Source organism: Macaca nemestrina, chromosome 17 (genome assembly GCF_043159975.1).
Source record: "Macaca nemestrina isolate mMacNem1 chromosome 17, mMacNem.hap1, whole genome shotgun sequence".
Lineage (NCBI taxonomy): Eukaryota > Metazoa > Chordata > Mammalia > Primates > Cercopithecidae > Macaca > Macaca nemestrina.
Window position 1 is genome coordinate 74,996,464 of NC_092141.1, and position 16,230 is coordinate 75,012,693.

General features: G+C 38.0%; 1 protein-coding gene across 14 annotated transcripts in view; it reads right to left on the minus strand.

Moving 5' to 3' along the window:
• LOC105469025 (centrosomal protein 112) overlaps positions 1-16,230 on the minus strand; it is a 535,394-nt gene that overhangs the window by 321,918 nt on the left and 197,246 nt on the right. For all 14 annotated transcript variants that reach the window (XM_024788889.2, XM_071083480.1, XM_011719542.3 and 11 more), the window contains one exon: positions 7,914-8,049. In XM_024788889.2, the coding sequence (XP_024644657.2) occupies positions 7,914-8,049 (136 nt within the window). The remainder of the gene's footprint in view (positions 1-7,913; positions 8,050-16,230) is intronic.

The window sequence follows — 16,230 nt, forward strand, 5'->3', positions numbered from 1 at the left end:
AGACTCAGTACTGTTAGAAGGGTACAGTGGGAGTTAGACTGGCCTTTAGGACTGAGGGCTGTGCGGGAGCAGGGTTAGGCCTGTGACTGCTGGCTTTCCCCCACTTCCCTGGTGACCTGTATGGCTCAGGAGAGGCAGCCATAATCCCCCTGGAAATATAACTCCACTCGAGTGGGAACCACACTCCTATCCCCCACAGCAGTCACAACCAGCCCCACCCAAGGAGAGGCTGAGCTCAGACATGCCTATCGCTGCCCCCACCTAGTAGTCGTTCTCTGCCTAACCTGGTATCAGAAGACAAAGGTCGTAATCTTTTGTGAACTCTACGGCCCTGCCCACCGCTTGAGAAAAAGGAAGACTTAAGCCGATGTCCCTAGGGCAAGTTTGCATCCTCCCTATAGGACCATAACTGATGCACTCTTGAAGTGCCACCTCCTGGCTGGAGGCCAAACACAAAACCAGCGCACTAAACAAAAACAGAACCAAGGATCCTCACACAGTCCACTTCACTCCCCTGCTATTTCCACCAGAGCAGGTCCTGGTACCCATGGCTGCAAGATGTAAAGACAGATCACATCACAGGACTCTTTCCAGACACTCCCCAGTACCAGCCCACAGCCTGGTAGCTCTGCTGGGTGGCTAGACCCAGAAAAACAAAAACAATCACTACAGCTCTGCTCTTAGGAAGCCCCATTCCTAGGGGAAGGGGGAGAACACCATATCAAGGGAGCACCCCATGGGACAAAATAATCTTAACAGCAACAAACCCCAGATCTTCCCTCTGACATAGTCTACCCAAATAAGAAGGAACCAGAAAAAATATTCTGGTAATATGACAAAACAAGCTTCTTTAACACCTCCAAGAGATCATACCAGTTCACCAGCAATGGATCCAAACCAAGGGGAAATCTCTGAATTGCCAGAAAAAGAATTCAGAAGGTCAATTATTAAGCTAATCAAGGAGGCATCAGAGAAAGGTGAGGTCCAACATAAAGAAATCAAAAATGTGATAGAGAATACAAAAGAAGAGTTTTCAATGAAACAGACAGCATATATAAAAAACAATCATAATGTCTGGAAATCAAGGACACACTCAGAGAAATGCAAAATGCACTGGAAAATCTCAGTTAATAGAATTGAACAAGCAGAAGAAAGAACCTCAGAGCTCGAAGACAAGGCTTTCAAATTAACCCAATCCATTAAAGATGAAGGAAAAAAATTTTTTTTTTAATGAACAAAGCCTCCTAGAAGTTTGGGACTAAGTTAAACATCCAAACCTAAGAATAAATGGTGTTCCTGAGGAAGATGAGAAATCTAAAAGTTTGGAAAACATATTTGAGGGAATAATTGAGGAAAACTTCCCCAGTCTTGCTAGAGACCTAGATATGTAAATACAAGAAGCACAAAGAACACATGGGAAATTTATCACAAAAAGATCATCACCTAGGCACACAGTCATCAGGTTATCTAAAGTCAAGACAAAGGAAAGAATCTTAAGAGCTGGGGCCAAAAGCATCAGGTAGCCTAGAAAGGTAAACCTATCAGATTGACAGCAGACTTCTTGGCAGGAACCCTAAAAGCTAGAAGGGAGTGGGGTCATATTTTTAGTTTCCTTAAACAAAACAATTATTAGCCAAGAATTTTGTATCCAGTGAAACTAAGCTTTATAAATGAAGGAAAGATACAGTCTTTTCCAGACAAACAAATGCTGAGAGAATTCACCACTACAAAGCCACCACTACATGAACTGCTAAAAGGAGCTCTAAATCTTGAAACAAATCCTCTAAATACACCAAAGCATAAATCTCACAGGACCTATATAACAATAACATAATGAAAAAAAAAACAGTAGGTATTCAGGCAACAAATAGCATGATAAATAGAATAATACCTCACATCTCAATACTGACATTGAATGTAAATGGCCTAAATGCTCCACCTAAAAGATACAGAATGGCAGAATCAATAAGAATTCACCAACCAAATTTCTGCTGTCTTCAGTAGACTCACCTAACACATAAGGACTCACATAAACTTAAGGTAAAGAGGTAGAAAAAGATATTCCATGTAAATAAACACCAAAAGCAAGCAGGAGTAGCTATTCTTATATCAGACAAAACAAACTTTAAAGCAACCACAGTTAAAAAAGACAAACAGGGACATTGTATAATGGCAAAAGGACTAGTCCAACAGGAAAATATCACAATTCTAAATATGAATGCACCTAACACTGGAGCTCCCAAATGTATAAAACAATTACTACCAGACCTAAGAAATGAGACAGGTGGCAACACAGTAATAGTGGGGTACTTTAATACTCCACTGACAGCACTACACAGGTCATCAAGACAGAAAGTCAACAAGAACAATGAATTTAAACTATACCCTACAACAAATGGACTTAACAGATATTTACAGAACATGCTACCCAACAACTGCAGAATATACACTCCGTTCAGAAGGACATGGAACATTCCCCAAGATAGACCATAATAGGCCACAAAATGAGTCTCAGTAAATTTAAGAAAATCGAAATTATATCAAATAATGATGGGAATGTAAAGTAGTACAACCACTATGGAAAACACTGTAGAGATTCCATAAAGAACTAAAAGTAGATCTACTGTTTGATTCAGCAATCACACTTCCAGGTGTCTACCCAGAGGAAAAGAAGTCATTATATGAAAAAGATACTTGGGCACACATGTTTATAGCAGCACAATTCGCAATTGCAAAAATATGGAACCAGCCCAAATGCCCATAAATCAACGAGTGGATAAAGAAATCATGATATATATACGTACATACATACATACACACACAGACATATATATATACACACACACACAAACACACACACACACCATGGAATACTACTTGGCCATAAGAAGGAACAAAATAATGGCATTCACATCAACTTGGACGTTATTGGAGACCATTATTCTAAATGAATGGAAAACCAAACATCATATATTCTAACTTATAAGTGGAAGCTAATGTATGAGGACACAAAGGCATAAGAATAATACAATAGACTTTGGGGACTCAGGGAAGAAGGGTGGGTGGGGGAGGTGAGGGTTTAAAGACTACACACTGAATACAGTGTACACCGCTAGGGTGATGGGTGCACCAAAATCTCAGAAATCGCCACTAAAGAAATTATTCATGTAACCAAGCACCACCTGTGCCCCAAAAACCTATTGAAATAAAAAAATAAAAAAATAAAAAATAAATACATAAGTAAATAAAAATGTTAAACTTGATCAGCTATTCCACTCCTAGGTACAGTAGTCCCTCCTCATATGTTCTAAGAGCCTCAGTGGATGTCTGAACTTTGGATAGTAACAAACCCTATATGCACTATGCTTTTTACTATATAGCTGCAATGTATAGGGCAGGTAGGGTATACAGCATGGATATTCTGGATAAAAGGATGAGTCATGCCTTGAGTAGGACACAGCAGGATGGCATGAAAGTTCATCAAGTTACTCAGAACAGTGCACAATGTAAACCTTATTAATTCTTTATTTCTGGAATTTCTCGTTTAATATTTTTGGACTGTGGTTGATGGAAGGTAACTGAAACTACGGAAAGTGAAACTTTGGATAAGGTGGGACTACTGTACTTATTGGAATAAAATGGAAACATATGTCTACAAAAGTAAAAGTAAAAAAATAAAATCCTAAAAAAGAAAAAGTCAAAATATAGCTGTCATATAATTTGTTAGTTACACCCCATTTGGATTTTACCCACTGACCTGTCAAAGATGGAGAAAAACACATGAAAATATCCCATGATTATCTATGTCCATTTCTCCATGTATTCCTAACATCTTTTCATATTTCAATTGAGTACTCTTGCCTTTAGCATGCAAAAATATATCCCTTTGTCCAGTTTATTGACTTGTATTGATCTAATTTGTATGACAGTGTTACAATCCTACTTTCCTTTTTTTCTGAATATAAGTGATATATTTTCATCATCAATTTAATATAATTTTTGTGTTAACTTTATTTTAGTTATAACTTCTACAAACAGCATATTCATGGATTTAAGTATTCTAATCAATACCATTTTACTAGAAAAATTTAACCTATTAATGTTTATTATTACAATTATATACTCTACCTTATTTTGGACATTTTATAGTATTTCTGCTTCTGTTCCTTTGGCAGCATCTCCTCTCAAGCTTTGCTTTTTATCTTTTCAAGATTTTTATAAGAAAGTACAACTTGCTAATTTTATTAATGCTCATATTTAAACATTTCAAAATTATTTTTACCTACATTTCCCTAATTTTAAGAATCTTATGAGTCTCACATATTTATGACAAAGAGTTTTAGTATACTTTGCTTCTCCAACTCTTGCTATTCATCTACTTTTGGTCCTTGTTAATGTAATCTAGGGATATAAATTCAAGTTGTTAATACATTTGTATTTTCTGTTTTATATACCTTCCTTTTCAAAAAATAAATTAATATTAGAATTCTAAGTGTAACAAGTATTTAAATTTGTTTCTACTTCTTTGGGGTTCCAGGGTTCTCTACTCACCCTTTCATATGATGGTTCCTTATGTGTGGGAAGTCTTATGCTTCATTTCTGGATTGGTTCATGTTTTCATACAAATTTTTTCCAGAAAAATGTGGTATATATTACGTGAGCTCTTATATATAAGAACATGCTTTCCTATTGTTTTTGTAAGCAAAAAACTCCTTGGTTGTGTATAAAATGGAATCACCACATTTTTTTTTACTGCATGCATATTACATACATGTATATTACATGCATTACATTATATGTAACATGAATGGTGCAGTTTCAGCCTACTATCCCCTGGCTGTGGATCCAGGCATTTCCGCACTCCTGGAGGCTGGAGAAGGTCCCTGCTTCCCTAGCTGGCTCAGAAGTGCTTGCTCCTGCTGTCTGGCTTCTTCCTGCTGTCCGTGCCCACTCTGATGTTGGAGCAAAGTTAGGGCTGAGTCTGGGTACTGTCGCAGCCAGCCAGGTGGGCACACACTCAGGGCAGTACTGACATGCCAGCCTCCTGCTGCCTCAGCCACCTCTTTACTTTGGCTGCCAATAAGCATAGGAGGGAAGCCAAGGGGGTGCTGATGGCAGCTCACTGCTGGCCTGCAGGCAACCCTTGGCACCTACAGCCTAGGCACCATGAACAGCAGCAGGGGGCAGACAGGCTCCTGCTTATAAGGGGGTGGGTCCCTAGTGAGGCCTCAGCTTCAGGCCAGGGAGGGCCTAAAGGCTGGGGGCCTGGCTTAAAGTCCCACAGACTGGAGTGGGAACTCCTGGTGCCTTTTCTGGGCCTGCCCATGGCTGCCCATGGACCAATCAGTGTGCACTTCCTCCCATCTGAGGCCCATAAAAGCCCCAGGCTCAGCCAGACAAGAGCAGATGTGGGGACAACCAGCTGCAGAGGGGAGCTACCAACTCCAGGGCCTCCTCTCTCCTAAGAGCTGCAGATGTCAGGACAACCAGCTGCAGAGAGGAGCAACTCATCCGAGGGCCTACTCTCTGCTGAGAGCTGCAGAGACATTGGGACCACCAGCTGCAGATAGGAGCAACCCACTCCATGGCCTCCTGTCTACTGAGAGCTGGGGAGATGAGAGGACGACCTGCCTACAGAGAGGAGAAACCCACTCTAGGGCCTCCTCTCTGCTGAGAGCTGCACAGATGATGGGACTGCCTGTCTGCAGGGAGGGGCTTACCACTCCAGGGTCTCCTCTCTGCTAGGAGCTGAACACTCAGTGGGACACCCTGGCTGCAGAAAGGAGTTAGCCACTATGAGTCTCCTCTGAGCTGTTCTATTGCTCAATAAAGCTCCTCTTTGTCTTGCTCACCCTCCACTTGTCTGTATACCTCATTTTTCCTAGTCACGGAACAAGAACTCAGGACCTGTCGAATGGCAGGGCTAAAAGAGCTACAATACAAACAGGGCTGAAACATGTCCCCTTGCTCACCTTGTTGCAGGCAAAGAGAAGGAGAGAAGAGCTGCAGCCCTGTGGGGACCCCAGACCAGGGCACTCCCAAGCCAGGGCTATGACTTCCTCTTTGGGTTCCTGTGGTTCCTGGCATCTCCAAGCTTCAGGTACCACCACGTTCCCCAGTGACAACTGTGGAAGCTGCTTGCAGTATACCTGGTCCAGTCACAGCCTCGCAGAGAGCTGACACCCATGCTGGCACCTGGAGCTGCCCACCCCACTGCAGCAGGTGGCATACCTGACTGCACAGTGGCCAGACCCCACACTTGCTCACACATCCCTTGCTGCTCTATGCCTGACTCACCCTTGGCAGGTGTGGGATCCAGGCCAGTAGCATGAGCCAAGAGCAGCATGTCAGGCCAAGTGGGTGGAATAAGCCCAGTGGGCCTGAGCAAAACTCAGGAAAAGGTGCCACTGGCCACGGAGGTTTCTGGCCAAAAAAGTGATACCCCAGGGATCCCATAACCTAGGGCTCAGTTCTCAGTCAGATTCAAACATGAAACTTTCCTTAGGGATATTTCTCCCACCCAGTGTGTGCATGGGACTCCTAAGGAAGACAACTATAGTATAAAATCATAAATGAGTATTGAAATATTCTTTATAATCAGAAAAAAACTGAAAATAAACTAAATATGCTTGAGTAGGGGAGCTGATAAAATACAGTATATTCATATGATAAAATAAATTTAGTGTTAAAAAGATTGCACTAAAACAACATGGTTAGCACACAGATACATACTATTATATACAAAAGGGCAAACAGAAATAGTACTTAAAATCTGTTCATATTCATCTAATTTTTTAAAAAACAAAAAACATTTATGCCTATAACATATTAATGCATAAATAATATATACATGTATATTATCTATGGGCATTATACATGCATATAAAATAAACTGAAATAATGCAGCCCTCCCCAGTATCCATGGGTGATAGGTTCCTGAAACCCCTCCAGATACCAAAATCCACAGATAGTCAAGTTCCTTATATAAAATGATCTAGTACTTCCATACAACCTGTGCACATCCTCCCGTGTACTTTATCATTGCTAGATTACTTCTAATACCTAATATAACATCTACATGTCACTTCTATCACATGGATTCAACATAGTCCTCTGCACATGGCAAATTCAAGTTTTACTTTTTGGAGCATTGTCAAATTTTTCCAAATATTTTCGATCCATGGTTGGTTGAATCTGTGGAGGCAGAACCCATGGATACAAAAACACATGGATACAGAGGGCTGACTGTATGCACTCAATTAATTACAGTGGATTTCTCTAGGGAAGAAAGAATAATGTGATTAGACATGAATAACAAATTAAACTAAAGCTTCACCTGAATGTTTTAGTTTATATAAACAGCATTAACAATTATTACATCTTTGCAATGGGTACCCAGGTATTCGTAATAATTCCCTTTATTCTTTTACAAATTTTGTATTTTCTTTAAAAACTAAAAAAAAAAAAAAACTACCACCCATCTTGTATGAGAATTGGAGACAGCCTTTGTTCTTCACAACTGCCAGTTGAAAATAATTTACTGTAACTGATCAATAAGACACTATTTATAGAACATGAAGAAACACAGACATGGTTAACTGGAGCCCCTGTTCTAAAGAAACTGATCAGTCACGGGATTTTTCTCTTAGGCTTATCTATCCTTCCAAAGCAAGGCACATGCTTGCCATTACTGCATTTATACAGGGGACTTTTAAATGATCATTCTGGCATCGCTTGAAGGATGAATCAAGTGGTAACATCTCTTTCTCATTCTGAATCTCTGACCCGATTGTATGGTTAATTTTGACACAGCTCTTTTAAAAAGTGAAATGTTTCTGTCATATTTAAGATGAGAATGTACCTTCCTACTGAGAGAGTGACTTTCAAAAGGGATGGTGTGGCGGCCTCCTTACCTGCTCTTTCATTTCAGCATAGACTTTCTCTGAGTTCAGTTCCACCTGCCGCTTAAACTCTTCCAGAGCGGCATCTGCCTGCTGGGCCTGCAACCTCTGAACTTCAGTCACACGAGTAAGCTGCTCCTCTTTTTCCCTAGAAAGGTTCAGAGAAGCTTCAGAGTTAAAATATAAAAGAACTAACATGAATGAAAGAACAATATTTAACTCCCTCTAAAATAAAATCCAGATTTTAATTTTTTTGATCCAAATCCTACAAAACTTCCCTTTAGAAATTTGACAATAATTCATCTAAAGAGAAAAAGGGTATAAACATGTACTATGTATTCTGATGAAGGGAAAACTACTTTCAAAGATTTCCCTAAAAACGAATCTGAGTAAAACCATGTGTCTCCATCAAGTGATGAATGAATCAACAAAATGCAGACTAGCTATCCAATGGAGTATTAGTCATCCTTAAAAAGGAATGAAGTTCTGATACCTGCTACAACATGGATGAACCTTCAAAACATCCAGCTAAGTGAAAGAAACCAGTCACAAAAAGTTACATATTGTTTGATTCAATTTATATGAAATTTCCAGAATAGATAAATCCATAGAGACAGACAGTAGTACTAGTAGTTACTAGGGTCTGAGAGGCTGGGGAAATAGGGAGTGATTGCTAACAGATATGAAATGAGGAAAATATGAAAATGTTCTGGAATTAGATAGTGGTGATGGTTGCACATCCTTGTGAATATACTAAGATCCACCAAACTATACACTTTAAAACAGTGAATTTTATGGTATGTGAATTACATCTCATGTCTTTTGGTTTTTTTAAAATGTACCAATAGAAAGATGTATGTCTACCAGAAGTTAATCTGCAGTGAAGTCAATGCAACAGAGAAACATGATGGCCTAAAATTACTTTACTGCCTTCTAGCAGATTGCCTAAAAGAAATGATAACCATCTCATTTCTTCATACCTTAGGCGGAAATTACATGGCTGAAAGGGTCCAACAAAACAAAAGGATTCTTTGCATGTTGATAGAAGAAAAAATTAAAGGCTTCAGTTTATAAATGCATGCCATTTAACAATAGTTAACTCTCAGTTCTAACTAGGTGCCAGGCACCGTGCAATGGAATTTTATATGGTTTGGCTCTGTGTCCCCACCCACATCTAATCTTGTAGCTCCCATAATTCCCCCGTGTTGTGGGAGGGACCCAGTGGGAGATAACTGAATCATAGGGGCAGGTCTTTCCCATGCTGTTCTCATGATAGTGAATAAGTCTAACGAGATCTGATGGTTTTAACAAGAGGAGTTCCCCTGCACAAGCTCCTCTTTTTGCCTGCCGCCATCCATGTAAGATGTGACTTGCTCCTCCTTGCCTTCCGCCGTGATTGTGAGGCCTCCCCAGCCACATGGAACTGTAAGTCCATTAAACCTTTCTTTTGAAAATTGCCCAGTCTCAGGTATGTCTTTATCAGCAGTGTGAAAATGGCCTAATACAGAATTTTATGTCTTCTCTCATTTATTCTCACAGTAAACCAGTATAAGAGTGTTATTATAGCCTTACTTACACAGAACAGGAAGGTAGGGCTGAGAGAATACTTCCAAGGTTACACATCTAGAGTAACAACAGGTCAAGCCAGGATTCCAGTCCTGACAGTGTGCTTCTAGAGTTCCTGTTGTTGGCTGCTATGCCACACTGTTTTCCTGATTTTCCAGATGCCACAGGTAAGATTAACTTACTTCACCTTCCCTAAATGGGAAAGCTTAGACACATATAAAACATGTTCTTACTATTAGCTGTAACACTGAAGGATGCTGGGCAGGGGTGGGTAATTTAACTCACTCAAACCAAATTTGAGAGGAATATCATAAAGGGGAGAAAAGACATTTCTAAAACAAGAGGATGCAATCTTTTAAGACTTGGGCAAAAGGTAAGACGAGTTTTTCCAAGTTATTTATCTGAGTTCAAAATCCACTCTAAGATACAAAAATGTCTAGGCTTTTCAATAAGAACGTACATATCATATAAAATATCAAAATACCAAACCTTCTTCTTCCCCACCCACCAAACTGAAAACCTCTTTCAAAGCTTAAGTGGTCAAAAGACTAATAAGAAAAAGTGTTACCTAATTTCTACTTCAGCAAGACTCTCTTGTTCCTTTATAATGAGGTTATCATTGATATAGATATAGACATATAGATATAGATAGATAGACGTGTGTGTATGTTCTCTCCTCGCACCCATATCCCATCCCCACCCCTGTATTTGGGATCCGCAAATAGGCAAATGTTTGTTGACAGGCTGAAAGAGCATGCCGTGCATGTTTACTTGTCATTTTAAACACCACCTTGTGTCTCTCTCTTCATATCCCATGTATCCATCTACCTGAAGGTGACAATAATCATTGCGATCCCATGATAAACAAAACAGTTTTCCCACTAAATCCCTGTTCCTTTATGTGTCTGTTTTACAGATGTAGCCACCATTTTTATGACTTACAGAATTTAATACTGCCCCAAGGTGTGTGATGCCCTGCATGAGAGTTAAGCCATTCCAGGTCATGATGCATACCACATGTGGCTCTCAGGGACTGCATTTTGCAGCAATGGGGTACAGGATTCTGGAAGTTTTTAAAAGCTATTCTTCAACTTGTCCACTTTAATGAACTGGGACCTGAATATCTTGTTGTTCACCATGTTTCTTACACGTTGTTAAAGGAAAATGGCCTTAAAGTTAACTGGCTGTTAAATTCTGAGGTCCTAACATTAGTGAGGCTTTTTTGCCACCTAATGTGAATATTAGTTCAAAGATAATGGTGATTAATAACTGGATATCATACTGAAGGCTGACTGCAGGGACACCACTATATGAAAGACTGAGCACTCTGATGGCTATAGAGAAGTTTAAATTGCTCTGGTGCATTTTCACTCTTCCTATATTATTCTGTGCAAGAACAGGAGGCTTTAAGTTGTATGTAGGATTTCCCTGCAACAAATGTTGAATAATTTATTTGAATATAAAAATATTTGAATACTAAAACAGCACATGGGAACAACATAAAGTCATATAAATTGTTATTGGGTACCATGGTCTAGACCTGGCTTGGCAAATAGATGTTCTCTGGTGTGGTGGTCCCAACTGACTGGAAGGGGCTGCCTGGAATGCTCTGTTTAAAGGATTCTGAGAGCAAGCTCAGAGGGAAAGGGTGCTGTGGTTGATGAATGGTGGCACTGTTTCCAAGGCACTGGAGTTAGGCAGTGCAATGACCATTTCAGAGATTATAGTGACTAGTTTATCTTATGTTCCTCTTTACTTTTTGAGGCCCTTCTAAAAGCACTTGGGAAGACTCTTTTATAATTAAGATTAACATTTATCAAAGGATTACCTTTGGTCAGTTTGTATATAAACACAAAAGAAAGTACATTGAACATGATTTGAAAACTTTAAAAGTTTATATATCATTTACTTTTAAATTACAGAACATTAAATAGCCAAAAGAAAGATAACAAATTTTATAAAAATATTTGACCTATAGCTGAAATAGCAACTTTGTCCTATCTATGTTGAAAGTCAGTTTTTTATAATATTTGTGCAATAATTTGCATGAACTATTTAGTCAAACACTTTTAATTTAATAGGACAAATCTTTTTCTTTACTTTATAACTAATTTATGACCACATAAATCAAAGTCATAAACTTCAGCTATCCATCAGGTAATTAGAGGCCATTTTAAAATGTGAAAACCTTGCACAATAAGGCACATTGCTTTTAAGTGATCACTTCTACCCTGATTTACAAATAGCAAATATTGTTGTACACTCAATTGTAAGCACAGGGAAATATGTAAAATCTAGTTTCCAGCCCCACCATACTGTCTGAACTAACCTAATAGTAACGCTAAATATCAAAGGTGGCCTCATTCAATGTAATTCAATGTTCTTGTCCAGTAAAACCATAATGAATACATTGAGCTCCACTAATATTTAGAAACCTTCTGCCCCCTTTTTTTTTTTTTTTTCTTTTTTAGACAGGGTATTGCTCTGTTGCCCAGGCTGGAGTATGCAGTGGCATAATCAGGACTCACTGCAGCCTTGAACTCCTGGACTCAGGTGATCCTCCCACCTCAGCTTCTGAGTAGCTGAGAATATAGGTGCAAGCCACCACCCCTGGCTAATGTTTTTCTTTTTTGTAGAAATGGAGTTTTTCCAAGTTGCCCAGGCTGGTCTCGAACTCCTGGACTCAAGCGATCCAGCCACCTCGACCTCCTACAAAGCTGGGATTACAGGCATAAGCTGCTGCACCTGGCCCCTCTGTCTTACTATAAATTAAATCTGTCAATTCAAATAAATAGGTGATAATCATTTTAAGGAGGGATCCATTTTAATTTCTACAAAGTAATGAAGCAGAAGTGAAAATGTTGAAGCTTTGAAACAGACAAAGGTCTGCTCCTATCACAGGAACAGCGCTCCTTTTTACTATGATCCCAATAGTGCATCCTGCAAGGAGGAAAAAAGGACTTTGAAGATTTTTTTTTCCCCAGTGGAACTAGTTGTTGGGCCAAGTAGAAATGCAGCACTCAAATGCCTTAAAGCTGGGCCTCCATGAAGATAAAAAGGTGGAAAGAAAATTTGCTTTTTAGCTCTGATTTATTTATAAAGTGCAGTAAATTTTCCTCATCTGAGTATATAAAGGATAAAGAAAAAAAGAAGCTGCATTCTTAAACAACCACAAGCCAGCTCAGATTAAAGGATGTTCTGAAGTACATGATTATTCCAAAAAGGGCAATAAAATATAGGGAACTAATGGATGACAGTTTAGTATTTTTGAGCTTTACAAGCTAACACGTATATGGACGGGTGAACCTTAATTTGAAAATCTTCCTTCTGCACATTTCTGTTCCAGTACGTTTAATAAAGATGGCTGCGATCCAACATGTATGTATAAGGCTTCACATTACAGTCTACTTCATTTGCTGCTAGCTTGGCATCTCCCCTGGAAACTCCAAGAAAAACAACACAAAACAAGAAACTTCAAACAAGTCTGAGAAACAGCTAGAAGAGTCCCCATGCCCTTTCCAGCTGGGCTGGAAAACAAGACTTCCAAGCAGCAATATCACCTATGTTCATGGCTGCGGGTTGTTCCTTAAACTGATTAAATGGAATGAGTCAAAAATATTTAAAATAATACATTTCATAAGCATGATAAGTGAATAAACTGCTTTGGCCTCTTCTTCACTTGACTTTTAAAACTAGTAGTCTCTGCTAAATTCTAGTTTAAAAATGGTAAACCCTGTAGACAGCTAAACATCTGATACTTCAAGAGTCAGAAAAAAATGCCCAGTAAAATGAAAGTTAGTACTGGTCTTAATATTGAATATATGGTAATATTTCCCAAATTGATCTACAGATTCGACACAATCAATGCATGCAGAGCCACAAGCCAAGGAACAGGGGCAGCCTCTAGAAGATGGAAAAGGCAAGGAATGGATTATTCCTATAAGCTCAATGAAACTATGATGATCCAAAACACAAAATCAGAAGTTATTCTCTCACTACTAAGGGAAAAGCTTGAAACAGGTATGATAACAGCATAAAGAAGTTCTACAGAACTCTGTTCTGACAAAGACCTTTTATTGCCAACAATGTAGGCTTACCCAGAGAGTTTGCTCCCAGGGTCAAACACCAGTCTTAAAAAACCATGCCTGTCTGTTGGTTGAAGCATGTTAGTTATAAATAGAAATGAGGAATCTTATTAAACAATTCAAAAACCTCTTAAGAAGATATGGATGTCAGCTAGGACGTCCATAAATCTGGACGTCCATAAATCCAACTGGATTGGAATCATAATTCAAAAGAACTAGTTCTGGCCTCAACCTTGTAGCCTTCATTCTCAGTAAGTTAGTTTTGTTCTGGGAGCAGAGACAAGGGTGCTGGCAGCAAATTCTAAGATCTGCTCATTCAAATACTATAGAAAACATAAAAGAAGTGTAAGACATGCTTCCTATCTTGCAGAAACTATAATCTGACTAAGGGAAAAGATGAAAATACAAGGAGAAAAATAAAATTATGCAATATCGTACACATTAAATCTTGTGACAAATTTTAAGTGCTAAAAGAATACAAAGAATGTAACAATGCAGTAAGAGGCTATATAAGAAACAGCTCTCAGAGGATCAAATTTATGTGTAAGGTAGGAAATAAAGATATGTAAGTAAAATTAATGAAAGGTTTAAACAGTTTAAAGTTTACATAATAATTTTATGCTAAACTAACTTCTGCCTGTAATATGGGTCCATAAATAAAACAAATTCTAGCTCAGCAAATACAAAAGCAAGTAATACTTTTATGGTAAACTAACAAAATATTGAGAAAATTATCCTTAAAGATAAAGCAGTCATGGTTTATGGTAAAAAAAATTCCTTTAAAATCTTTAAATTCTTTAAAATGCAAAATAAATCCCACATATGATGCTATTTTCGTTTATGTCTCTATATTTAACAAAGGATTAAAACTTCCATTTATAAATTGTACATAATATACACAGAGTTTACATACATACCCATTAATATATTTCATTATAGATGTAGTGTTATATCAGTAAATAATAAGGAAATATATGTTATTCTTGTAAAATGACAAAACCTAAATATTCTGGAATAGGTGAGGACCACTTCTTGTTACTAGGAGAGGAAGAAAGACAGTATGAAGTCACTCAAGCAGAATGATAAGTAAACCAACGCCAGATCAAAGGAATAAAGAAAAAAGGCTGAAATGTGAATCTGAAATATTTATTTCCTTCAAAAACATTATCCATGCCTTGTCCCAGGGCAGTTCAATATTTCAAAGTAACTGGAAAATATTCAGTTATATTAATCACTATGCACAAATAGATCAAATTTTAAGCAGGCAAATTTTCTCCTATTTATCAAATATAAATGTAATATTTATCAGGTGAGAGAAGCTTTTCTGCTCATTAGAGATGATTTCTAAGTGATATGAAATGAAAAGTCGCAATAGATATGTCCCACTACTTTTAGAGAATTATATTGCTACAAAATATAACATTTATAGTGTAGCCATAATTTTTAAATCTTTGCAAACGATAAAGCAGAGTGAACATTTATTGAATGTCTACCCTGCTTGTTACAGTTAGGGCAGTTCACACATTATTTCATCTAATTTCTATTAGAAAAGTTACTACATCTTTTAGAAGAAAACATTGAAACTTAGAATAGTCAAGTTCACATAAAAGTGCCAGAACAAGTGATGAAAACAACCCAACTGACTGGAAGTCCAAAGTAGTTTCACTACACGTAACAGTATTTCTTTAAATCTGTACCTACGTTTTGTATTAAGTTACCATTTCATATTAATTAGCTGAATTTATAACTAAGTACTTGCCATAATTTATCCTTACATAGCAATATTTATATATTAAATAACTTCGAGTATTTGAAAGCTAAAATGTTCATTAGCATTTACTTAACATTTATCACATGCCAGGATCTGTGCTCAGCATTAGAAATGCAAAAACGATCAAGACATTATATCAGCTTTGTGTGTGTGTGTGTGTGTGTGCGCGCGTGTGTGCGTGTGTGTGTGTGTGTGTGTTTGAGACAATGTCTTGCTCTGTCGCCTAGGCTAGAGTGCAGTGGTGCGATCTCAGCTAACTGCAACCTCTGCCTTCTGGGTTCAAGTGATTCTCTTGTCTCAGCCTCCCAAGTAGCTGGGATTACAGGAATGCAGTACCATGCCTGCTTAATTTTTGTGTATTTTTAGTAGAGACGGGGTTTTGCCATGTTGGCCAGGCTGATCCAGGAAAACATCATGAAGGACTTCTCATTTTGGTAAGATCATTACTAAAAATGTTTAAGAAGATTAATGCATTACATATACATTGCATACATGCATATCACATACATATCACCTACAACCATATTACATGTATAATACATGTATCTAACATGCACACACATCACATATGTATCACATGTATATTACATGCATGTATAATACATGCATGCTACACACGTATGTTGTATTTGCATTACATACATGTATATTGCATGTATGTTATCTAAATGAATATTGCATGCATGCACAATACACACACATCATACATGTATATTGTATGCACAAATAGTATATTGCATGTATGTTATCTAAATGAATATTGCATGCATGCACAATACACACACATCATACATGTATATTGTATGCACAAATAATGCATGCATATATTACATGTCTATTGCATGCATATTACATATATGCAGGAATATCACACATGTATATTGCATGCATACTACACGAATGCTTA